Below are 27,719 nucleotides of genomic sequence, written 5' to 3' on the forward strand. Positions count from 1 at the left end.
CTCTTCAGCTGCAGAATGTTTCTGGTAATTGAACAGCAGCTCGAGCGAGCGCTGGAAATAAGGGCCAGATGTAATACACCCGACTCCAGCTCTCAGGAAAATGACTTTTCTTCTCATCCGTCTCTCTCTCTCTTTCTCCGACTCGCGGTGTTGATTGAGAGATGTTGCGTTTTTCACTTCAGCACAAACTCTGCGATTAAAAGCCTGTTTCTTCCCCGTCGCAGTCGTCAGCACTGATGATTTAATAATCTCACGTCTGCACACCTGGATGATGAAGACGTGTTTCATCTAATCATCACGTCTGCCTTCATTCTCCTCGCCATCATCTCTCTGACACGACAGTCTGACTCTGAGCTTTTACTCGTGCAGCTGAACTGGACCGTTTCTTCTTTTTCAACCCCAATATTTTCTAGTTTTTAAGGGCTTTTTTAGGTCATTTGCATATTAGAATAATGTATTATATATTTAATTATTATTATTATCAAAGTATTTTACTTTAAATCTACTCTCCAACTTTTCAACTGTATTTCTTTTTTGTTTAATTTGTGTATTATTAGCAGGATTGTACAAAATTTTGTAGCTGACAGGCTTTTTTTTTTTTAAGGTAATTTTAGGTAATTTGCATATGTATTAGAATATTATTTTTTTTTCAATTTTAGATTTTTCTTTATAGAAATATTCCACTACTAAGTTATATTAAAATGTTATGTATTGTAATTCACAATATTTATTTATATTATTACTTTATATTATTAATTTATTTTATTATAATAATTAGTATAATTTTTGTTTTGTTTTTTATTTAATTGTTTTTCGCCTCCAGTTTTGAAGCTTTGTTAAATGTATTGTTTACATCATCAGAACTATTTATTAGCAGCGTAAAATATCCGTTGTTGTGCCGTTTAGCCCCGCCCACAGTGGAATCTCATTGGTCCAAAGTGTCACTGTGAACTAACCTATTCTGATTGGCTGAGATTTTGTCACATCACATCCAATCAGGACTGTCTGTTTTACACCTGTCGATATTGTTTATTTAGAGTCGTTTTTGTTCTTCCGCAGTGCACGTGCCGTAAGGACATGGTGAAGATCTCCATGGACGTGTTTGTGCGCTGTCTGCAGCCCGATCGCTACGATCAGTGGAAACAGGGGAAGGACGTCACGGTCCTGGACCACCAGAAACCCACGAGCCTCACCAGCCCTGAGCTGGAGCACTGGAGGAAAAACAGAGTCACGTACCGAGAGAAGCTCCTGCGCAGGTGCCAAATACTTTTACAAAACAAACCTCCACTTTTTACGAGTCAAATTGACCGTTCGCAAAGACCCGCCCCCTTTAGTTACTGTTGCTATGTCCGACAAGCCACGCCTCTCTCACGCCACAGCATGTTCTCACGCAATGAAGAATACATCGCGGAGCGGAGAAGACACTGACAACACGCTGACTGACAGGACAGACCAGGGTACTTTTAGTATGAAACAAAGTCTCAACTTTCAAATTTGGTCATTTTTTAAAGAAATTTAAACAATAAATACTGTTTTGAGGCTCTTTCTTTAATGTGTCTGACAGATCGCTCAGTTAAAGGTGCTCGTGAACCGATCATCTCTTCCTTCGTTCATTTATAGCATCAAATAAACATGAATGAACATATGAAGGAGTGTTATTTTAACCGCGGAAAGACGTCAGTACACTCCGTTTCTCAAGTTCAAATCCTCCAACGTTTCCTGACTGCGTTGTCGGACAAAAATGGTGGATGGTGGATTATGATTGGTCAGATCGCCTGTCAATCAAAGTCCATTTAAAAGTAGTATTTTTACTACTTTTTTTTTTTTTTTTTTTTTTTTTTTTAGTTCTGGGCAACGATTAATCGCATCCAAAATAAAAGTTTGTGTTTTCATAATATATGTGCGTGTACTGTATTATTTTGTATATATAAATACACTCGCATGCATGTATATATTTAAGAAAAATGTGTTATTCATATATAAAATGATTATATTTATATATAATATAAATTATATATGTACAGTATATGCATGCAAATATTTCTTAAATATATACATGCATGTAAATATATACACGCACATATATTATGTAAACACACTTTTATTTTGGATGCGATTAATTGCGTTGCCCAGCATATATATATATTCTTGTATGTTTAAATATATTTTATAGAAGTATATAATAAAGTAAATTTTATTTCCAATAATGTACCAGAATTTTTTTTATTTTTATGATTTTGGTTTTAGATACTAACTATAATAAAACTATCTATAACATAACTACTAGTGTGAAAGCCTTTGGTTCAAACTGAAAGTGGTTTCTCCGTTTGCATTGTTTGCTGTAGGTCTCAGGCGAAGGTGAAGCAGTTCCGGCGCCTGAAGCTGGAGGAGGTGAAGGTGCTGGCGGAGGAGGGGGTGGAGCTGGACATGAGCGAGTACATGCGGAAGGTGGAGGAGCGCGAGGAGCAGCGGCGGCAGCAGCGGGATGAGCGCATGGCGAAGGAGGCGATGCTCACGCTGGAGGCGCTGGAGAGGGAAGAGCAGGAGCAGGCCGAGGCCGAAGCAGCGCTCCGGGGAGGAGGTGACACTAACCAGCCTTTACATGTTTTATTGAAACCTTCACCCAAAAAAGAAAATTTGCCCATGATTTACTCACCCTCAAGTCATCCTAGATGTAGATGACATTCTTCTTTCAGACGAATACAATTGGAGTTGTGTTAAAAAATGTCTTGGCTCTTCCAAGCTTTATAATGGCAGTGAATGGCCGTTTCTGTTTTGAAGTCCATAAAAGTGCATCTGTCCATCATAAAAATGCTGATGGATAGATGCACTTTTATGATGGAGAGATTGGATAGATGCTCTTTTATGATGGACAGATGCACTTTTATGATGGACAGATGCACTTTTATCATGGATAGATGCACTTTTATGATGGACAGATGCACTTTTATCATGGATAGATGCACTTTTATGATGGATAGATGCACTTTTATGATGGACAGATGCACTTTTATCATGGACAGATGCACTTTTATGATGGATAGATGCACTTTTATCATGGATAGATGCAGTTTTATCATGGACAGATGCACTTTTATCATGGATAGATGCACTTTTATGATGGATAGATGCACTTTTATCATGGATAGATGCACTTTTATCATGGACAGATGCACTTTTATGATGGATAGATGCACTTTTATGATGGACAGATGCACTTTTATCATGGATAGATGCACTTTTATGATGGATAGATGCACTTTTATGATGGATAGATGCACTTTTATGATGGATAGATGCACTTTTATCATGGATAGATGCACTTTTATCATGGACAGATGCACTTTTATGATGGATAGATGCACTTTTATGATGGATAGATGCACTTTTATGATGGACAGATGCACTTTTATCATGGATAGATGCAGTTTTATCATGGACAGATGCACTTTTATCATGGATAGATGCACTTTTATCATGGATAGATGCACTTTTATCATGGATAGATGCACTTTTATCATGGACAGATGCACTTTTATGATGGATAGATGCAGTTTTATGATGGATAGATGCACTTTTATGATGGACAGATGCACTTTTATCATGGATAGATGCACTTTTATGATGGATAGATGCACTTTTATGATGGACAGATGCACTTTTATGATGGACAGATGCACTTTTATCATGGATAGATGCACTTTTATCATGGATAGATGCACTTTTATCATGGATAGATGCACTTTTATCATGGATAGATGCACTTTTATCATGGATAGATGCACTTTTATCATGGATAGATGCACTTTTATGATGGATAGATGCACTTTTATGATGGATAGATGCACTTTTATCATGGATAGATGCACTTTTATGATGGATAGATGCACTTTTATGATGGACAGATGCACTTTTATCATGAACAGATGCACTTTTATGATGGATAGATGCACTTTTATCATGATAGATGCACTTTTATGATGGATAGATGTACTTTTATCATGATAGATGCACTTTTATCATGGATAGATGCACTTTTATCATGGATAGATGCACTTTTATGATGGATAGATGCACTTTTATCATGGATAGATGCACTTTTATCATGGATAGATGCACTTTTATGATGGACAGATGCACTTTTATGATGGATAGATGCACTTTTATCATGGATAGATGCACTTTTATCATGGATAGATTCACTTTTATGATGGACAGATGCACTTTTATGATGGATAGATGCACTTTTATCATGGACAGATGCACTTATGATGGATAGATGCACTTTTATCATGGATAGATGCACTTTTATGATGGACAGATGCACTTTTATGATGGATAGATGCACTTTTATCATGGATAGATGTACTTTTATGATGGATAGATGCACTTTTATGATGGATAGATGCACTTTTATCATGGATAGATGCACTTTTATGGACTTCAAAACAGAAACACCCATTCACTGCCATTATAAAGCTTAGAAGAGCCAGGACATTTTTTAATATAACTCCAATTGTATTCGTCTGAAAGAAGAATGTCATATACATTCTTATACACGTGAGTAAATCAATTTTCATTTTTGCGTGAACTATCCCTTTAAATCCCGCGCAGCAGAAGAATACTAATGCAAAAAGATGCATTTTCATCTTAATGTGAGTGATTTCAACCTTTTTTCGTGAAATCAATCCCTTAAAAAGCGCCTTGAGTTTGATGAAAGCCCCTGATGCATTTTGAAAGGGAAGAACGACAAGTTTTTGAAAGGAAAACATCTTTTGTACAGCTTGATTGTGCTCAAATCTTACAATAACATCATAAATACAAAGTGAAACCTATAATTATTAGATCATCCACATTTTTCATGTTGATTTTCAGCTGATGAATGACAAAATGGACAGAAAATACCATTGAATCGACTTCATTCATTCATCTTTGTTGTCGTTCACCAGGTGAAGATGGAAAAACAGATTTGCAGGATCCTCCGCCGGAAAATGGAGAGAAGAAGAAGAGGAAAAAGAAGAAGCCGAAGCATCCCGACGAGATCTCCTTCCAGCAGGCGTTTGAGCAGTTCGCTTCGGTGAACGAAATGCAAACCCAGAATAACGGAGCCGACCCTCTGTCCGGCCTGCAGGTGAGCCAGTTTCTCTGATCCGCAAGGGGTTTTACCACAGATGCACCGATACCAACATTCTGGCCGATACCGATAATCCTTTATATTTGAAAGCCGATAACCGATATATTGGCTGATAAATCTAAATCCAAATTCTTATATCATTTTTGAGAGCCTGATTACAAAAACAAAAGCCTCACCATTAAAGCCATGTCCCAATCACACAATTATAACAATGTTCTCAACATAATTTAATGCCGCCTATGACAGACTTGCGCTGCACATGTTGCACTGAACTGTATTTTCCTTTTCAATGTGGTTCCAATCATATTTCAAGCAAAACCATCATGATGAACAGTGCACATCTAAAGTGTCTCAGCTGAAGGAAATAATACATTATTTATCAATAACATTAAAAATGAACATATATCGGCCGATACCGATATGGTGGCCGATATATCACGCATCCCTAGTTTTTACAGCCTTTAAGGCGAGACACGGCAGGCAAAAACGTTGTTTTTTTTACTGGTCAATTTTGAGATATTTGGATATTTGTCTTCAATAACATGTCTTCTTTCAGACTTGTGGGAAAAAAAGTCAGAAATACACATTTAAGTCTTTATTTTACTACACTTTGTCTGTCCCTACCAGCCGTTTGTTGTAGTCCTTAAAAAACTATTTATTTAAAAGCAAATATCTTCCTTTGCTTTGAACTTTGAGGGTTGTAACTTTGCAGATGTTGTTTATGCTCAAACAGCAACATTACACACTAACTAAAGTCAGAAAAGTGAAATCATAGTCAACCACCCCTTTAAGGCTATTGACAGTATATTCTGATTTACAGGATAACAAAAGTAGATATCCATGAATCCCTCTGTAATTTTTTTCCCATCTAATATGTGAACACAATGAAAAAATAATTTTTAACCTGGCTTTATCCAATACTCAGATTTCGTTTTTTTAAATATATGCAAATTAGCGCATATTTAATTAGATATTGCCTAATTTGCATATTTAAACATTAAATTACAGAAAACTTGTAATACATTTTTTTCTCATCTTAATGTAGGTAATCAACTGGGAAAGTTTCATGGTGATATCTGCTAGTTAAAAATTTTACCCTATTCACCTGTAGTGTCTCGCCTTAATTCTGGTCTACAGACTTTAAACATTGCGGTAAATGATTGTCAAATGTATGTTTTGTATTGTTCTCAGCCGAGTCCCTTCACGAAGCTGAAGAAGAAGGTTGAGGTGAAGAAGAGCAGAAGGCATCCGCTCAGCAAGCCGCCCATGCGTTCGCCTCACTCCATAGTCAAACAAGAAAACTCCAGCGATGAGGGTGGGTACTGCTTTCATGACATCATCAGTGCGCGACCAAGAAGCGAAATATACTCTCAGTATGAAAAATGGATTATTAATATTTCGGTCCTCATTCATGAAACAAGCAGATTTCTGTTTGTAAAAACCGTTCATGTGTCACCATTAAATTCAGCATTTTACGAAAGAATATATTTATGATAGATTTCGGAATGACGTCCTTGAAATAATGCACATAAATTGATGAGGTCATTCTTGCATACACTTTTAAAAAATGACAATATAATATACAAATAATATACAATCACTCTTAAGTGTTCTTAAGGTTATTCGTACAACTATTCTTGCGTAAACTGTTACGAAAGATTTAGCCAAATTCGTTTTGCTCTTCTTTTTTTTTTAGGTGACGGCCATAAAATTTGATTATATTATAATGTTCATAAAACCATTTTTTATCTTAATTGTCACATTCAGTTCAAGATTTTACATAAAAATATATTTACGAAAGATTTTCATGAATTTCGCAATGACGTGCTTAAAATGACGTACGTAATTTTATGAACTTATTCTTGCATGTACGTTTCAAAAATCATGTTCGAAATATAGAAAAAGTCTAATTATGTTCTTAAGGTTGTTCGTACAACCATTCTTATGTTATTTTTCAGATTCAGTTCAAAATTTTACGTGAGAATATATTTACGAAAGATTTTCATGAACTTGTTTTGCTCGTTTTATCAAGTTTGGATTTTACGTCCTTAAAATAAAACGACGTACGTAAATTGATGAGGTCATTCTTGCATACACTTTTAAAAAATGACAATATAATATACAAATAATATACAAACAGTCTTAAGTGTTCTTAAGGTTATTCGTATAATCATTCTTGCGTAAACTGTTTTACGAAAGATTTAGCCGAATTCGTTTTGTTCATTATTTTTTTAGGTGACGGTCGTAAAATTTGATTATATTTTATAATTGTACGTAAAACCGTTTTTTATCTTAATTGTCACATTCAGTTCAAGATTTTACATAAAAATATATTTACGAAAGATTTTCATGAATTTCGCAATGACGTGCTTAAAATGACGTACGTAAATTTATGAACTCATTCTTGCATGTACGTTTCAAAAATCATGTTCGAAATATAGAAAAAGTCTAATTATGTTCTTAAGGTTGTTCGTACAACCATTCTTATGTTATTTTTCAGATTCAGTTCAAAATTTTACGTGAGAATATATTTACGAAAGATTTTCATGAACTTGTTTTGCTCGTTTTATCAAGTTTGGATTTTACGTCCTTAAAATAAAACGACGTACGTAAATTGATGAGGTCATTCTTGCATACACTTTTAAAAAATGACAATATAATATACAAATAATATACAAACAGTCTAAGTGTTCTTAAGGTTATTCATATAATCATTCTTGCGTAAACTGTTACGAAAGATTTACCCGAATTCGTTTTGCACATTATTTTTTTAGGTGACGGTCGTAAAATTTGATTATATTTTATAATTGATCATAAAACCATTTTTTATCTTAATTGTCACATTCAGTTCAAGATTTTACGTAAAAATATATTTACGAAAGATTTTCATGAATTTCGCAATGATGTGCTTAAAATGACGTATGTACATTTTTGAACCCATTCTTGCATGTACGTTTAAAAAATGTTCGAAATATACAAAAAGTCTAACGATGTTCTTAAATTTGTTCGTACAACCATTCTTATGTTATTTTTATGATTCAATTCAACATTTTACGTAAGAATATATTTACGAAAGATTTTCATGAACTTGATTTGCTCGTGTTTTATCAAGTTTGGAATTTACGTCCTTAAAATAAAATGACGTACGTAAATTTATGAGGTCATTCTTGCATGCACGTTTCAAAAATGACAATCGAGATAACATATAAAAAATCAAATGATGTTCTTAAGGTTGTTCGTACAACCATTCTTGCGTAAACAGTTACGAAAGATTTATGCGAATTCGTTTTGCTCCTCTTTTATAGATGCCGGTCGTATTAAATCGATTTATATGTTGTCAGTCAAAAATAGTCGATCTCCGAATGCAACGGAACAGGGAGGAGAGTAAAGATGGAAAGCTCCTAAAGCTTAGTGACCTGAAACGAAAATACGGTCAAACTTAAAAGTGGCGTTTTAATTCTAGTTATGCTTTTAAACGAAAGTTTGCCTCGGGTAGATTAACAAAAAAATACCCTAGGTTGCATTTTGGCGACAGTTATCCTTTAATTTGTTGTGCTAGTTTCATAAATGACATTCGTAAAATTCAATCTTGGTCAAATTGTTTGGATGTCTGTTCTTATATAAATAACATAACTGTTGCGCTTGTTTCTTTGTAGATAAACGTTTTGTTTTGGTAATACGAGAAATATTGTCATCCTAGATAAACGTCTGATGGTGAATTTTTCACTGAGGAGAAAGTTGTTCAAAGTTAGATTAGTTTTTCCAATATGAATGTTTCTAGAACACGTTTCATTTCTGAGTGTTCTGGTTTGGTGGAGAGTTTGTTTGTTTGCTGTGAGAGCGTGTACTTGCGAGCACAAAGAGCAAAAGCAATAAAGAATGAAAGAAAGCAGCCACAAACAACAAGCGCTTCATAAAATGGAGCGGCTGAAAGACGGTTATTGATTTGTCTGCGTGTGTGTTATGAACAGAGCGACAGCTGTAAACCGGCACCGCCCGCTGTCACTGTAGGGGGCAAAATACAGGACAGAGGGGCATCAAACCACACACACACACACACACACACACACACACACACACACACACACACACACACACCTCCATACATACACACACACATCTCCATACACACACACACACACACACACACACATACACATCTCCACACATACACATCTCCATACACACACACACACATCTCCACAAACACACACCTCCACAAACACACACATCTCCACAAACACACATCTCCACAAACACACATCTCCACAAACACACATCTCCACAAACACACACATCTCCACAAACACACACATCTCCACAAACACACACATCTCCACAAACACACACATCTCCACAAACACACATCTCCACAAACACACACACCTCCACTAACACACACACACACACACACACTCACATCTCCACAAACACACACATCTCCACAAACACACACATCTCCACAAACACACACATCTTCACAAACACACACACCTCCACTAACACCCACATCTCCACTAACACACTCCTCCACAAACACACACATCTCCACACCTCCACAAACACACACATCTCCACAAACACACACTCACATCTCATGGATAGATGCACTTTTATGATGGACTTCAGAACAGGAACAGCTCGTCCCGCAAATTTCGCCTATGTGTCTGTTAGGGGTGTAACGGTACACAAAAATCACGGTTCGGTACGTACCTCGGTTTTAAAGTCACGGTTCGGTTTATTTTCGGTACAGTAAGGGAAAGAAATGCAAACATTAAACTGCAGGTTGTTTATTACTATAAACTTTTTTTAACAAGTTGTTTACACTTTTTTAAACACTTTTTAATAAAATATAATAAAATAGATATAAAATAAAAAAAGAATAAGAAATAAAATACTGCTGCAAAGTTCTCCACTAAATAAAACACTCTCAGTCTCAAACCAATATCACATAATAAAATATAATGAAAAATATAAATAAATAACTATGATTACAGTGCAGGAACAGAAAATAGCCCTATATTAAAATAATATTAAACAAATATATTAATTTATTATTATTTTTCAGTAATCAATCAACATAATCAATTTAAGATTTATTTTTTCCACTTTTTTAATAATTATCAAAATAAAATATAGTCCAAAGCTATAGTACAAAGCTATTATTACCAGAGCATGTGATCAGAGCAGGTCATTTTACCATTGTTGCCAGCATGACTATACCAGCTCAGCAAACAGAAATCTAAGTTACTACTGAGAAATTTCACCTTATTTGAGCGGACTTTGCTTTTCCAGTGCGTGATCGGTACATGATTGGAGTGTTTGGGCCGTTAACGACAGAGCAGAACGCGCAGCGCAAACACGGACTCGAACATTGAGCAGAGAGCGCAGCGGGTCGTCGACACACACACACACACACACACACACACGCGCGCCACGGAACGGAAAAGCTTTTTTTCGCCATGCAGTCTATTTCATTGTTACAGTGACGACGGGTAAAACCAGAGCATGTCTAATAGGAAAAAACATTAGAATCAGCTGCAGGGCGGAATTTGCGCTGAACGCGGAGACTTCCGCCACTTAATATGTTCGTGTGGAAACACAAAAATGTACCTATGTTCCCCACACAAAATATTGCATTCAGTCATTCGGTACACACGTGCACCGAACCGAAAGCCCTGTACCGAAACGGTTCGGTACGAATACACGTACCGTTACACCCCTAGTGTCTGTTATTTCTGTGTGACTCTTCTGAAGCGTTTCGTTTGCAGTGTGTCTTACGTGTGTGTGTGTGTGTGTGTGTGTGTGGTCTCTCTGTGCTCCTGCAGAGCTGTACTCAGGACTTGCAGCGAGCGGAGGCTCGGCACCGGAGACCAAGAAGGATCTGTGGCAGAACCTGTTGCAGAACTGCTTGCCGAACTTCCTCGCCGAGAAGCAGTTCAACGCAGCGATGGCGACCATCGAGCCGCACTGCGCCGTGTGCACGCTGTTCTGCCCCTACACACAGGTGAGGAGCGCTTCTCTGCCGACCAATCACAGCACCCTGCTCCCGCCAGCCAATCAGAGCACAGGAACTAAACCGAGCGTTACTGACAGACTGAGAAGAGAGGAGCTGCAACTGCCAAATATGGGGAATGAATCATGTTTGTTTGAGCATTCAATAATTTGTGATATTTTTTTACCAAAGCAGGATAAAAGCTCATTTATGTAAGTGAGGATAGCAAAATAAATTAAACCGTGACATATTATACCCAAAAATTCTTCATACAGTGACTACCAGTGACATTTATAAACCAGAAATGATTGGGACACTTTGAGCTGATCATGTTTTGCTGAAGTGTGTTTTCTTTAATTGCTAATGCTCTTTTTACACACAGACTGAACAAAACGAAGCATTGCTTGGTGATTGGTTGAGCTAAACTGGTTTTATCTAATTGTGTAGTTAAATTTAACAGCTGACAGATATTCAACATAATTCATGTGTGAGACAGTCTAACAGAAGGACGGACAAAACCAGTCAAATATCAACTGAGTTCTGCTCATATTTCATTAACATTTTCTAAACTACAGCGAATAAACTGTGATACTGTGAGAAATGTTGAAGGTGTCTGAATACATTTGGGTTTGACTGTAGGTCCACTGTAACATGCTCATCTCTCTCATGTGTTTTTGTGTGTGTTTAGCCGGTAAAGGACTCGTTCCACGTCTCGGACACGTCCCGGGTCGGGTGTCGAACCCGTCCGCTGGTTCCGGAGATGTGCTTCAGCGCCGGCGCCGAAAACACTGAACCCCTGCCGTCGAACTCCCACATCGGTGACGACGGCACCAGCGTTCTCCTGTCCTGTGGGAGCTGTGGCCTTCAGGTCCACGCCAGTGAGTTCAGCATCTTTCTCATCATCCAAACGCTCTGCAGGACAGACAGTTAAAGCGGTGTCGTGTTAGCGGTGTCGTGTTAGCGGTGTCGTGTTAGCGGTGTCGTGTTAGCGGCCCCCCAAGTTCATAACTCAGTCAAATCAATCAAAACTAACTTTAGCTGGACAATTACTTTATTCTAGAGCTGCTGTAAAGCCAAACCATCTCTGTTACTGTAATCTCCTGTCATCACTGTAAAGCTGCTTTGGCAGTGACGTGTTACGCTAGTGGTCGGTTCACACAGAACTGCTTTTGCGTTACAACGCGCTGCTTTTAATCGATTTTCTATGTAAACGTACTGGATGAACACCTTTGACTCCCATGTCTCAGTGTTTTTAAAATTTATATCAGACCGTACTTGACAGTTTTTCCATGTTTATATATATATATATATATATATATATATATTAGGGCTGTCAAACGATTAATCGCATCCAAAATAAAAGTTTGTGTTTACATAATATGTGTGTGTACGGTGTATAATTATTTTCTATATATAAATACACACACATGCATGTATATATTTAAGAAATATTTGCATGTATATACTGTGTATATATATTTATATTATATATCATTTATATTATATATAAATATTTTATATATAAATAACACATTTTCTTAAATATATATATATATGCATGTGTGTGTATTTATATATAGAAAATAATTATACTCCGTACACAGACATAAATTATGTAAACACAAACTTTTATTTTGGATTTGACAGCCCTAATATATATATATATATATATATATATATATATATATATATATATATATATATATATATATATATATATATATATATATAATTTTTTTTTTTTTTTTTTTTTTTTTTTTTTTTGCTGGTTTTCAAAAAACGATGCCGAGCAGATTAATATAATAACTTATTTATATTTTTAATTATTGTTTATTTATCATTAAGAATAAATAAATGTATTTATATAATGTGAATAAATATAAAAGTATGTAATGTGAATAAAAATAATAATAATAATGAATTGTATTTATTATTATTTGTTAATAACTAATTGATTTGTTATTTATTATTATTATTTAATTAAAAATAATCCTTCTTTGGACAACTCAAACAAACCCTTTTTTTTTTCTTACATATAACAATATGTATATATAAAAAAGATTCAAAACATTTTCCTGTAAAAATGAATGCCAAACATAAAATTCATGTAATATTAGTAGAAATAATAATAAATATATTTTTTATTATTATTTTTTGATACATTTTCTAAACAGACCTTTCATTTTTTAAACAAAAAATGATATAAAACAAATTAAATATATAACATAAATTCTGTAAAGTAAATAATATAGTATAATATAATATAATGCATTATTTGTCTTTTTTGTGCGATGAGTGAAAACTTCCTTTCATTCTTTCCTGTAAAAATTTATACTGAATCTATTTTTAGAACATAGTAATATAAATAAAAAATGATATATATTTATATAATAATGACCTTTCAGTTTTTCTGTAACAAGGTGTATATTGTATATATCCAACACTTCAGAATATTATGATGCAATTCATTTTGTCAAATCGCCACATTTTTCCCTGAAAGAAATGTACACTAGATCATTTTGAATGAATGAACAGTACATTTTCAGATAGATAATAATAGTGTTGCACTGTTCTCTTAGCCATGCTCCTAAAACAAGAAGTAGTTCACTTCAAAATCACATTTGTATCTTCAGCCTTCACGCCTATCCACATATTTCTGTCTGTCAGTCAGGAGTGTGTGCTAATAAACGCCCTTGATTGTCTCTTTATCTCGTCGCCGGGCCCTCGAGAGCCTCTTACGGAGACCCGGACGTCACTCCAGCCAATTTACCGTCAGTCAGGCTGAACTCCAGCGCTGTTATTTATTTAGAGAGGCAAAAAAACTCCAGAAGAGGAAAACACACACGCCAAAAGTGGTTTGTTTCTCTTCGGCGCGAGTCTAAGCCGCGTAGCCAATTAGAATGTATGTATGTGTGTGTGTGTGTGAGCGACGCCGCGCTCTGATTGGCCCGTTTAAACGAAAATGACAGTTGAGATGAAACTATTTCACTTCAACTTTTGCTTGATTGTTTCTGTGTTTTCCTGAAGCATTCGGCCGTGATATATAATTATATTTATTATAAATAACACAAGCGTTTCGCTTGGATGCTTTCCAGAGTCGTCGGATTGGAAAGTTCGACTCGCCGTATGTCGGCTCGTATTTAAGTTGGTTCCTCTGAGCGTGATTGCTCTGGGATGAGCTGGCGTATATTAGTCTGCTTTTAGATGCACTAATCAGTTTACCGTCACTCTGTTTTCACTCTGTCAAACTAATTAAAGCTGTCGCTGGTTCATAAACACACTTTTCATAAGCACACCGTTTCTGTCACCTCCTTTCAAGCTTTCTGTAAAGAAGCACAGCTCTTAAAACGGGTATTTCTGGCTCATAAATCTCACCTGATGACCCACGTTTGATTAAAATGGCTGATATATGTGATACTGTATATTATTTCTGCTTGAGTTATTTTAAATGTCCTACAGTTACTGTGTTACTTAGTGAAAGTATTGTTATTACATTTACATTTATTCATTTAGCAGACGCTTTTATCCAAAGCGACTTACAAATGAGAACAATAGAAGCAGTTAAACTTGACGCTTAACAACAAAGTGGCAACAAGTGACTATTAAAAAATCAGGGCTGACAACTCTCACGCATTGAGCGTTAGACTCACGCAATTGACACTTTTCACACGCCACACATCCATTTTCTCACGCACAGAAAAATTGCGGAGCAAAGAGGTACTTTTAATATTAAACTAATTCTCAGCTCTTAGATTCCGTCAATTTTATTACGAAATTCAGACAAAAATTCGTTTGGCGCTTGTAAATGTGACGTGACAGATCGCTGAGCGCCTCAGTTCAAGTGCACGTGAACCGATCATCTGTTACTTTTTTATTTAAAGATGCAGTACAACTTACCGAAAGTATACATAATATCGACCAATTAGTGTTTTTCAACCACGGAAAGAGGTCAATATAACAGCAGGAGAACAATTATGTCACATAACGTTACATTTACCTCAGGAAAGCTAATTAATTGAATAGATGTTAATAAATGTTAATTGAATAGAAAAAATAGCTGGAGAGGAGATTTTGCTGAGCACTATATTACATATTTATTATATTTTTACTTATGTCATTAAATAATTGTTATTATAACAAAAACTGCATTATATTTAATTTAATTTGTTATTTTTAACCTTTAATAATACCAGAAGATTGGGCCCTCTATGTTTACAGCATTAGGTGAGATTATTTTTTTTAATAAAATTTAAAATAAACATGTATCCAAATTAGTCAATATTGAATCAAAATCAGAATCAAATCACAAGAATGAAATTGAAATCTTGAAATTTTTGTCAAGCAATAATAAAAACTGTATCCTACCAGTCATTGTACAATGTAAACATTGTAACATGTTGTCACTAAACTTCATAAAATTCTATTTAGTTACCAAATGTTTTGACAATCACAATTACACTTATTGTGATGCAATATTTGTTTTTACATACCCCCCCCCCCCCCCCTCACTCCAAGCTAAACTCAAAAGTTGGCAGCCCTGAAAAATGTATTTGTTATTGAATAATTTATTAAAGAGAATGTAGTCCTGTATTATGCTTCTGAAATAAAACTCAGAAAGATGTAATGATTTGTTTTTGTAAATATGACTCATCTTATACATCATGTACAGTCTGTACAAGTGTATGATTTAACTTTTCCCGATGGTCTGGTGTTAAAAAAATTGCAATATTGAATCGCAATACTTGTAGAATCGCAATGCAGATCGTATCGGCACACAAGTTTCGTGATAGTATCAAATCGGGAGAAAGGTGTATCGTCCCAGCCCAATTATTCAGTATGAGAGGCGGCTTTCTGTGCGCGCGTCATTTTGGATGTTAGCACAGCACAAAAAAACAGCGGGTCTTCTTGTGCTTGAATGGTTTAAAGTCGTATTAAAATGCACACAGAGGAATCGAAATGCGCTCGTCTTTTCGAATCCACGGTTCCCGATACCCAACCCTAAACATCTCTAGCTTGTTTGCCTTCCAAAGCCATGAAGAACAGGCCGTGAAGTGAAACGAGCCGCCGTCCAAAATGGTTGAACCGTGCTAGGGGGGAAAAAAGACTACAAAACAACAACAACACCTCTGGCTTGTTTGCTTTCCAAAGCCTTGAACAGCTCGTGAAGTGAAAGACAGCTTGTTAGTTGTGCTGTCGTTGCCTCCTCATTTCTTGATGCTATTTTCTGCTAGCCTGGTTTTGTAAGCGCTTGAACTCACAAACATTCCTCCAGCGGTTATGAAAATGACTTTCCTGAACGTGTATAAGCGCGTGTTTGCGCGTGTGTGCGTGTTGCATATTAAACTAATGCCCGGAGGCTGTGTTTGTGTCCCGTGTGCCGTGGCGGAGGCCATTATGGCTCGAGCTGGGCTTGAACGCGTGCTTCCCGCTGCTGGTGTTTACCTGCGCGGATGAGGGGGGCACAGCCGCTGAAAGCTGGTGATTTCGATAAGGCGAGGACGAGGGGGAAATGACAGCATGTCAAAACGGGCTTTCCATTTGTGAGCTTTCACCTCCAGCTGGAGCGTTTCTTCTAAAGCGATCGCTCGCACAATATCACAGTCCATTCCTGTGCCTTGCAATCGAAGGGTGTGATTACAGGAAACAGCGCGCGGCGACACACACCTTCAGAGTGAACGTCATCCTTGAGTTTCAAATGGGAAGGTTTCAGTTTGCGTACAGCTTGTGTAATTGGTTGGAAATTAGAGATGCACCGATTGATCGGCTGGTGACCGGAATTGGCCGTTTTTTACGTGACCGGCCGGCCAGTCTGACATATGCCGATTTTAAGACTAATATTTATAGAAAATGTACCCATTTAAACTTGTTTCATTATTCAGTGTGTACAAGTGATTGCAATAGGCCTGTGTGTGTGTGCTTTGAGAAATATCTTTATACTGCAAGGCTATATTTATTTTATTTATATATTATTTTATTGTCATTCCCTGTTTTCATACAGACGGTTAGTTTGCATATATAAAAAAAATGATTGGATATTGAATGTGAAAAGGAAATGGTTCTTCCATAACACTGCACTTTAGATGTGTGTGAATTACCCACACCTGGATAGTTTATCTGTTCAAAAAAATATGTACTATGCAAATTGTAAAATGTTCTATTACAGAAAAGATATAAAATAAATATTTGTGTGTGCTGTAAAGTGGTTAGAAAAAATGAAATCGGTATCGGCAGGTCAAACTTAATGAAAAATCGGAAATCGGAATCGGCCCAGAAAATTGTAATCGGTGCATCTCTATTGGAAATGTAAAAGGTGTAAAACAGACTTGAAATGTCCATCGTAACACATTCTTAAGACTTATTTCCAACTGAATGTTCAGTGATAGCAGTCATAAGCGTTACGTTTTTTTCAACGAGAAGTTTAAATTTGATGTTTTTTGTAGTGCTGGGCAACGATTAATCACATCCAAAATAAAAGTTTGTGTTTGGTAGAATTATTTTGTATATATCAGGGTTTCCGCAGGGTCTTAAAAAGTCTTAAATTCTGAACTTTAAATTTAAGGCCTTAAAAAGTCTTAAAAACGGCCAGATTTTCTTCCTAAGTATTAAATTTCATTTAGTCAGGTCTAAAAAAAGTGTTTACCCTCGTTCATTTCCAGAAACGCTGGCCGCAGAAAGTTATTACAAAGTAGCAAAAAAGTATGGAGTTGTAGCCTACAAAGCGGGGTCTCCAACACGTCGCTCGCGTGCTACCAGTCGCTCTTGGCTTGATATGAGCTAGCTCGCCAGAGGCTGTTCACATATCGCGGCTTTTGCGCGCTCAAGTTTGTTCAAATGTAGGCGCACGGCAAGCGCGCTCATAATTGAAGCAACGCGCTAATTTTTTTACCAGGTGCATCGAGATTAAAAAAATCTAAACTTTTCAGAATGCCGCAAACGCACCGCAGGTCATGTGACAGGAACCAACCAATCACCCCTTTCCATAACAACATTGAAAGCTCAGTCAACGTGAAGGATGGGGGTGCACCCAAACACTACTAATAAATATAAGCTAATGTGTAAATGTCAGTAATTTATCTTTTTTGCCTCATTCTTTTTATAAAAAAATCATTAAAAGGCTGAAATATGAGGTTTATCTTTGTATAAAACCTTTTTTTGTCAAAACTTTATTTGAACTTGTACATGTTAGTAGATAACATGTTGCAAGACACACTTTTAAAATCTGGCCATCATTTTTAATGGTTTTTCAAATGTTTACGTAAACAAAAAGTGCATATTGATGCTAATCAATTTGTTATTTGCTGTTTTTCGACATAAAACTTGTTGAATTGACTTCATTCTGTAGTATTAGTACTTTTTGAACAGGATTCTGTGATAACCGTGATCATTTTGGTCACTTTAATCATCTCATCATTTCCTCTCTAGTTATGATCAACTATGATCAACTAAAATCAACAATAATTGTGTTTTTACAGTATAATATGCAAAAGTACAATTTTCTATTAAAAAAAAAAATCTACCTCTCCCTCTCTCTCTCACACACACATCAGATAATCCTAGATAGATAGATAGATATACAGATAGATAGATAGATAGATAGATAGATAGATAGATAGATAGATAGATAGATAGATAGATAGATACTCTAATGATCCCGATGTAACTATCTATCTAACTTGGATAATGTGTCGTGTAGGTCTTAAATTTCAATTTTTATGGACTTAAAATGTCTTAAAAAGGTCTTAAATTTGACTTACTGAAAACTGCAGAAACCCTGTTAGAAGCAACAGTCTGCCTTTAAAGTCTGGTGTGTTTAGTAGTTGGCTCAAGCCCGTTGCAAATAATCAGTATCAAGAATACTGCTGTCTATTAATATATTCAAAGCTGTCTTTAGGCATTTAAATAATACATCTTGTTACTTTCAATGAAAGTCAATTAAAGAAAAAACTTTTGAAAGGAATTTGAATTAATTTTTCGTAATTCGTGTAGGTCATAAATTTCAATCATAATGGTCATAAAAAGGCCTTAAAAAGTCTTAAATTTGACTGACCAAACCCTGCAGAAACCCTGAATTGTTTGTTCTGTCTGTTTCTAGTTTCATTTGTCAATTGTTTAAGTTTGTTCTGTCTTTTTTTTTTTTTTTTTTTTCTATTTGGTTTCTTGGCAGATTTTTCCGTTCGTTTCTTTTTTTTCCTGTCTTTTGTGACGTTTGTTCTTAATTTGAACTCTTTGTTCATTCTTTTTGTATCAAACTATGTCAGAGAAAGATGTTTTTTAATAGAAAAATTCCAGAAACTGTTGTATCTTTGAAAATAACATACACTGGTGAATCGCACACAGTTTAATAAATAAAGTTTTGGCTTTCTTTTCCGTCAGGTTGTTATGGAGTCAATCCCGAGACGAAACAGGAAGACTGGATGTGTTCTCGATGTACCTCGATGGAGTGGACAGCCGTAAGTGTTGAACACATTTCACTCATTTATTGTTGCATTAAAGCGTTGCGTTGATTATTGTTTTCTTGGTTGCAGGCCTGCTGTTTGTGCAGTTTAAGAGGAGGAGCTTTGAAGAAAACCACAGATGACAGGTCTAATATCTTAAACTCTATTACGAGGCATCTGTTAAAGGGATAGTTCACCCAAACATGAAAATTCTGTCAGTAATTGCTCTCCCTCATGTTGTTCCAACCCTGTAAGACAGTTTAAATTAAGATATTTTTGATTAAATCTGAGAGCTGTCTCACTCCTCCATAGGCTGCTAGGTAATTGAAACTTGCCGGCCCAGAAAAGTTAGTAAAGACATCGTTAAAATAGTCCAAGTGACTACTGTGGCTCAACCTTAAGTTTATCAAGCGACGAGAATACTTTTTGTGCGCAAAACAACCCAAAAATAACGACTTTATTCAACTCTTCATTTTCTTCTGTGTGGGCCTATAGTGAGATATATAATAGTGAGCCTCCGTTCTGACGTACAACCCAGAAGTGCTGCGCTGTTACACTCGTGAACTCACTCAGAGGCCCACACAGAAGAACATGAAGAGTTGAATAAAGTCTTTTTTTTTTTTTGCTCACAAAAAGTATTCTCGTCGCTTGATAAACTGAAGGTTGAGCCACTGTAGTCACTTGGACTATTTTAAACATTGTCTTTACTAACTTTCTGGGCCGGTAAGTTTTAGTTACAGAGAAGCCAATGGAGGAGTGAGACAGCTCTCAGATTTCATCAAAAATATCTTCATTTGTGTTCTGAAGATGAACGAAAGTCTTACAGGGTTGGAACAACACGAGGGAGAGTAATTACTGACAGTTTTCATTTTTGGGTGAACTAACCATTTAACGCTTATTTTCTAAACAAACAGTTGATGTTAAGTTGATGTTCTGTTTGTTTTGTGTGGTTAGATGTAAAGCGAACGTTTGTCTCGTGCGGTTAGATGTAAAACGAACGTTTGTCTCTTGTGGTTATATGTAAAACGAACGTTTGTCTCGTGTGGTTAGATGAAAAACGAACGTTTGTCTCGTGTGGTTATATGTAAAACGAACGTTTGTCTCGTGTGGTTAGATGTAAAACGAACGTTTGTCTCGTGCGGTTAAATGTAAAACGAACGTTTGTCTCGTGCGGTTAGATGTAAAACGAACGTTTGTCTCGTGCGGTTAGTTGTAAAACGAACGTTTGTCTCGTGTGGTTAGATGTAAAACGAACTTTTGTCTCGTGTGGTTATATGTAAAACGAACGTTTGTCTCGTGCGGTTATATGTAAAACGAACGTTTGTCTCGTGTGGTTAGATGAAAAACGAACGTTTGTCTCGTGTGGTTATGAAAAACGAACGTTTGTCTCGTGTGGTTAGATGTAAAACGAACATTTGTCTCGTGTGGTTATATGTAAAACGAACGTTTGTCTCGTGTGGTTAGATGAAAAACGAACGTTTGTCTCGTGTGGTTAGATGTAAAACGAACGTTTGTCTCGTGTGGTTATATGGAAAGCGAACGTTTGTCTCGTGCGGTTATATGTAAAACGAACGTTTGTCTCGTGTGGTTATATGAAAAACGAACGTTTGTCTCGTGTGGTTATATGTAAAACGAACGTTTGTCTCGTGCGGTTAGTTGTAAAACGAACGTTTGTCTCGTGTGGTTAGATGAAAAACGAACGTTTGTTTCGTGTGATTAGATGGAAAGCGAACGTTTGTCTCGTGCGGTTATATGTAAAACGAACGTTTGTCTCGTGTGATTATATGTAAAACGAACGTTTGTTTCGTGTGATTAGATGTAAAACGAACGTTTGTTTCGTGTGATTAGATGTAAAACGAACGTTTGTTTCGTGTGATTAGATGTAAAACGAACGTTTGTCTCGTGTGGTTAGATCTAAAACGAACGTTTGTCTCGTGCGGTTATATGTAAAACGAACGTTTGTCCCGTGTGGTTAGATGTAAAACGAACGTTTGTCTCGTGCGGTTAGATGTAAAGCGAACGTTTGTCTCGTGTGGTCAGGTGGGTTCACGTGATCTGTGCTGTGGCTGTGGCCGAGGCTCGTTTCGTCAGCGCTGTGGAGCGAGAGCCAGTGGACGTGACCTCTGTTCCCGACACCAGGAAGAGTCTGGTGAGTGACTGTGCAGATCACTGTAGATAAACACATGGGGGCAAATAGAGGCTTCTCTTTTGTTCATTCAGTTGTTTCTTTTTGCTTTGTTTCATACTTTTCTGTTCTGTCGTTCGTTGCGCATCCATTGATTTGTGATTTTTCACTCTAACATTTGTGCTTTTATTTTTTTTTATTTTTTTTTTTTATTATTTCTTTTGTTCTTTTTTTTGTTCATATATTAGTTTCATTCGTTTTCTGCTGTTGTTTTCGGTTCTTTCTGTTTCTCATTGGCCTTTCGTTTGTGTTTTTCTCACATAGTTTCTTTCATTCTTTTGCTGGTAGTTTTATTTGTTTCGTTGTTTGTTTTGTTTCATTTTTCCACTTTTTTTGTTTCTTATTCGTTGGTATTTTTCTTTTTTTTTCATTGTTTATTTCATTCATTCTTTCGTTGGTATTTTTTCTGTTTGGCTTCTACTTTGTTTGTTTTACTTAATTTTTCGCTCATTCGTTTGTTGTCTGTTGCTTTCATTCTGTGTTTTGCTTTTGCCTTTTTCGTTTATTTTATTGTTCTTTTTTTGTTCATATATTAGTTTCATTCGTTTTCTGCTGTTGTTTTCAGTTCTTTCTGTTTCTTATTGGCCTTTCGTTTGTGTTTGTTTTCTCACAATTTTTATTTTATTCTTGTTTCATTTACTTTTGTTTGTTTTGCTCCTAACTGTTTCTTTCGTTTTTTCTTTTGTTCATTCCTAATGTGTTTATTTCTTGCTTTTTTGCCTTTTTCATACTTTCATTATTTCTTCCATTCATGTTTTTCTTTCTTTTTGTTCACATTTTAGTTTAATTAATGTTTTTTTGTTTGTTCTTTCTGTTTCTTATTAGTTTGTTCTTTGTTTCTTGTTTCATTGGTATTTTTCTACTTTTGTTTGTTTTCATTAATTCATATTTGCTCATACGTTTGTTCTCTGTTTCTTATTCGTTTGTTCTTTCATTTGTGCTTTGTTTTTTTTTACCCTTATGATCATTATTTTGTTTCTTTTGTGTTGTTCATTGTATTTTTGTTTCTTTTGTTCAGTTGTCTTGTTCTTTAGTTGTTCCTCTCTCTCTTTCTCGGAGGGAATGATGCATTATTAATGATGTGGAACAGCTGAATAATCAGGTGTCGTTCCTCTGCTGTGCTAAATGAAGTGCATTGATTATATAGGCAGGTTTCTGCATCTGAACGCGCACACACACACACACACACACACACACACACACACACACACCAGCGCTGCTCAATCACAGGACACAAACCATGAGTGACATCATCTCCTCTGGTGTCGTTCACCACATGATGAGGCAAAAAAAGGCTCGTTCAGATGTGCTCCTCCTGTTTCGGTTTCTTTTGTTCCAGCTTTCATTCTTTCGTTTGTGCTTTTTTCATGCATTTTGTTTCTTTTGCTCTTTGTTTTCTACTTTTGTTTGTTATTTCTGTTTCTTTTGTTCGCTCTTTCTTTCTTTTGTTTTTTTACTGTTTTTCTTAAATTCTTTTGTTCTTTTCTAATTTTTTCTGTTTCTGTTGTTCACTCTTTCTATTGTTTTTACTTTTTTTGTTTCATTTTTTTTCTTTTGCTGTTTGTTTTCTTTGTTTTCTACTTTTGTTTTCTTTTTTTCTGTTTCGTTTCTTTTGTTCACTCTTTTTGTTTTTTCTTTCATTCTTTGTTTCGTTTGCTGTTTGTTTTATTTCTCTTCTACTTTTTTTCTGTTTCGTTTCTTTTCTTCGCTCTTTCTTTTTCTTTTGTACCATTTCATTCTTTTTCATTTAGTTTTTTCATTCTTTTTTTCTGTTTGGCTTCTACTTTTGTTTGTTCCTTTTTTTTCCCCGCTCATTCGCCAGTTTGTTCTCTTTATTTATTCCTTTCACTTTTTGTTTGTGCTTTTTTTTTCAGTTTTTACCCTTTTCGTTTATTTTGTCTTCATCATTTTTGTTTCTTTTCTACTTTATCTTTTCATAAACCTCTCGTAATGTTCATACCTCTGACATCAGCTTGTGGAAAAGAGCAATTTTGGAGCAAATCGATGTCAGTAGTTTGTTTTAAATGTTTATATGAACATCAAACATTTATCCTCGTGGATTAAAAGAAAGTCTCTTCTCGCTCACTGCAACACAAAATGGACGCCAGGTCTTGATGTATGAATAAATAACTGAGAGGTTGATGCTTGTAAATCACATATTTTTCCCTTCCCTTGTCCGTTGGCCTGTCTTGTGATCATTCCCTGAGGAATGATAAATCAGAGCCTTTCACCCGCCGATGAAATATTTCCGAGCCGGCGCCGCATCGAAAGGCCGTCGTACATTACGACCGCTTGGCCACAGGGAGCTGAAATGAAGTATTGACAATTTAATAAAGAATTTTTATTCCCGTCGATATCCCCGTGTCCGTGCGCCGTGTGTGTGTGTTTGGAGGTGGTTTATGTGGAAAGGGAGGAGAAGAGGAGAAAGACAGGGAAGAACGGACACAAAGAAAGAGGAAAAGATGAGCCGAAATGTTTTCCATTCAGAGGATATTCGCATTACACAGTGTTTTAAACAATCGGCTGCTCGTTGACTTCATTTGCCTCAAAATAAGCCCTTATTTCTGCGTTTGAGTCAAAATCGACTGTCTTTCTGGTGTTTCTATTGTTGTTCACTGTTAATAAATGTTCCTCTTCCTAATCTTTCATGGAAATGTAAGCTGCTGCGCTCTTGAAATGACTTTCGCTTTCAGCTGACACATGAAAATAATGCTAACCAATAGCTAAATATCTGTTTAGCATCGACTTAGCATTCGCCTCAGGCTCCATTTTCTCATGGATAAAATCACTTTTCCTCATTGAAAACCCTGCAGTTAGTCAAGTTACAATAGTTAACAGAGTTGTAAATGACTTTTGATGTTTACATTTTCCTTCTTGTTTATACGTTTGCACTTTTGCTTGTTTGTTTTGGGTTTGTTTACTTGTTGCTTGTTTCATTGTTTCTGTTTCACGTTCATTTGGTTGTTTTTACCCTTATTTTGTTTGTCTTTTTTTATTTATTTTTTGTTTCTTTTCTTCTTTACCTTTCATAATAATACATGATAGCAATGTATTATTTAAATTTGCTTATTCATGTAAGAAACATGTTAAAACATGTTAGAAATGTGCTAATTCATGTTAGCAAACATGTTAGAAGATGGTATGTGTTAATTGATGCTAGTACCATGGTAGCAATGTTAAATAATGATAGCAATGTGTTCATTCATGCTAGAAACATGCTAGCAATGTTAAAATGTGCTAGCAATGTGTCCATTCATGCTAACAGTGTGTTAAATCACGTAAATGTTGTGCTAATTCATGTTAGGAAAATGTTAACAACATGCTAAAATTTGCTAGTGATAAATCATGCTAACAATTATTTATCTGTTTTCTGATGAACTGTATTTCTAAGCTTTAAAACAACTTTAACCTTCAAACTTCTTCACACTTTCCGGTCGGGCTTTCTCAAGCCAACATCAAACTTTGTGTCTTGACAAACTTTTTTTTATCTAGTTGAGTATCCTATTTATCCTGGGAATTTGTAATGTAAATGACATTATATATTGACCTTTCCTCGTTCCGATTTTCAGAAGTGCGTCTACTGCCACAAGACGACTAAGCAGATCTTCGGCGCGTGTATCCAGTGCTCGTCGGACAACTGCTCCACATCCTTCCACGTCACCTGTGCCCTCCTCGCCGGAGTCGCCATGAAGCCGGCCGATTGGCCGTACGTGGTGTCCGTCACCTGCCACAAACACAAACACGCCAATCAGAAGGTGCGTAGCCTTGGTAACACACTTAAAGGGATAGTTCACCCAAAAATTTAAATTAGCCCATGATTTACTCACCCTCAAGTCATCCTAGGTGTATATGACATTCTTCTTTCAGACAAATACAATCAGAGTTATATTAAAAAATGTCCTGGTTTTTCCAAGCTTTATAATGGCAGTGAATGGCCGTTTCTGTTTTGAAGTCCATAAAAGTGCATCTATCATCATAAAAGTGCATCCAGCATAAATATCAGCAGTGTGTCGCATTATTCGCATAAGTTGCGCTTTAGACTGAAGTGGAATCCGTATGTTCGTTTGGCCGGAAGCTAGTTATTTTACTTTATAAAGTTTTAAATATGTATATTTTTCTTACACAAATGCATCACTTCACTTCAGAAGACCTTTATTAACCCCCCGGAGCCTTTGGAGCACTTTTATCATGGACAGATGCACTTTTATGATGGACAGATGCACTTTTATAATGGACAGATGCACTTTTATGATGGACAGATGCACTTTTATGATGGACAGATGCACTTTTATGATGGATAGATGCACTTTTATGATGGATAGATGCACTATAGATGCACTTTTATGATGGATAGATGCACTTTTATAATGGACAGATGCACTTTTATGATGGATAGATGCACTTTTATGATGGATAGATGCACTTTTATGATGGATAGATGCACTATAGATGCACTTTTATGATGGATAGATGCACTTTTATGGACTTCAAAACAGAAACAGCCATTCAGTCCCATTATAAAGCTTGGAAGAGCCAGGACATTTTTTAATATAACTCTGATTGTATTCGTCTGAAAGAAGAATGTCATATTCACCTAGGATGGCTTCAGGGTGAGTAAATCATGGGCTAATTTTCATTTTTGGGTGAAATACCCCTTTAAATGAGAACGTGTGTTCCTCAAACTGAAGGTTTGTCTCTGTTGCAGGTCAAAAGCAGCTCGCGCGAGTTGTCTCTGGGTCAGGAGGTCATCGGGAGGAGCAGCAACGGTTGGTTTTATCGCTGCACCATCACCGGCATCGGCACGCAGAACTACTACGAAGTCAACTTTGACGACGGCTCCTACTGTGATAACGTCTTTCCAGAGAACCTGCTGGTGAGCTAAACACACCAACAAATAGTCTCTTCAACACATGTTGGGAGTCCCACTTTATATTAAGTGGCTTTAAGTACGATGTACTTACATAAAAAATTAATGTACTTATTGTGTTCATGTTGTATTGTAAAACACTTTTGTTGCTATTGAGGTGTGATACGGGTAAGGTTAGGGACAGGTGTGGTGGTATGGGTCGGTGTAAGGGAAGGGGCAACAGTGGAATTACATAAATTAATTACATCTGTAATTACATGCAGGTATTTTCAAAATATAAGTACAATCTAAAAACATATGTACACAGCAAGTCCATTGTATCAAATTATTATAACGGTCATTGTGTAACGGTCGCTTTGGCCAGGTGGTACTTATAGCATAGGGGGCGGAGCTTTAGATTCTAGAGAGCTTTTGATTGGACAGAAGATGTGATGAGAAGCTGAAGTCTGCAGTGATGTCATAAAAATCCGTGATCCATTTTAGCGGAAGTGAGCGACTGTGCGTTTTGAATGCTTATATCTCCTAAATGTGAATTTTGTCATTGTTTTGGATCACACCAGCTTATTCATAACATTAAGGCTAACGTATTCATAGTGGAAGTTTAAAAAAACGTACATTTTGATTTCAGGAGGCCTTTAAGTTCTGGTCCTGATTGGTTGAAATCTGATTCTAGGTTATGTTGGCTTTGGCGCATTAATTTGGCTCATCCAATCAGATTTGATCTATCGTCTCTTTAATTTCTGTCTCAGAGTCACGACTGCCTGCGGAACGGCCCTCCAGAACAGGGCGAAATTGTGGTGGTCAAGACAATCGACGGACGCATTCTCAACGCGTCTTTTGTCAAGGAACACGTCCACCGATCCTACCAGGTAACTGTGACGTCTTACATTTATTTTTCTATTTATTTATCCAATGAATTTGGTTTGTTTGTTTTATCGGTTTGGCTTCTATATAAATACAGTTAATTCATGTTTGATTTTTGTAAATTGCCTTAAAATAGCTTGAATGTAACTCGACACCCTTGCCTCATTTAGTATGCGCGGTTCTATGAATATGCAAATGAGCCCCGCCTCCACTCACTCCCTCAGCTCAGAGATCCACTG

At 36.2% G+C, this 27,719-nt stretch overlaps 1 protein-coding gene across 1 annotated transcript in view; it reads left to right on the top strand.

The window, feature by feature from the left end:
- The window catches only part of kdm4b (lysine (K)-specific demethylase 4B), a 64,992-nt gene that overhangs the window by 31,279 nt on the left and 5,994 nt on the right, over nucleotides 1-27,719 (top strand). Inside the window, exons 9-20 of the mRNA XM_079891432.1 lie at nucleotides 1,060-1,256; nucleotides 2,346-2,581; nucleotides 4,950-5,131; nucleotides 6,326-6,449; nucleotides 10,963-11,141; nucleotides 11,818-12,007; nucleotides 19,503-19,579; nucleotides 19,655-19,710; nucleotides 21,605-21,713; nucleotides 25,319-25,504; nucleotides 26,455-26,622; nucleotides 27,366-27,485. Coding sequence (XP_079747558.1) covers nucleotides 1,060-1,256; nucleotides 2,346-2,581; nucleotides 4,950-5,131; nucleotides 6,326-6,449; nucleotides 10,963-11,141; nucleotides 11,818-12,007; nucleotides 19,503-19,579; nucleotides 19,655-19,710; nucleotides 21,605-21,713; nucleotides 25,319-25,504; nucleotides 26,455-26,622; nucleotides 27,366-27,485 — 1,824 coding nt within the window. The remainder of the gene's footprint in view (nucleotides 1-1,059; nucleotides 1,257-2,345; nucleotides 2,582-4,949; nucleotides 5,132-6,325; nucleotides 6,450-10,962; nucleotides 11,142-11,817; nucleotides 12,008-19,502; nucleotides 19,580-19,654; nucleotides 19,711-21,604; nucleotides 21,714-25,318; nucleotides 25,505-26,454; nucleotides 26,623-27,365; nucleotides 27,486-27,719) is intronic.

The sequence above is a fragment of the Squalius cephalus genome, assembly GCF_949319135.1.
Source record: "Squalius cephalus genome assembly, chromosome: 13".
NCBI classification, from domain to species: Eukaryota; Metazoa; Chordata; class Actinopteri; order Cypriniformes; family Leuciscidae; genus Squalius; species Squalius cephalus.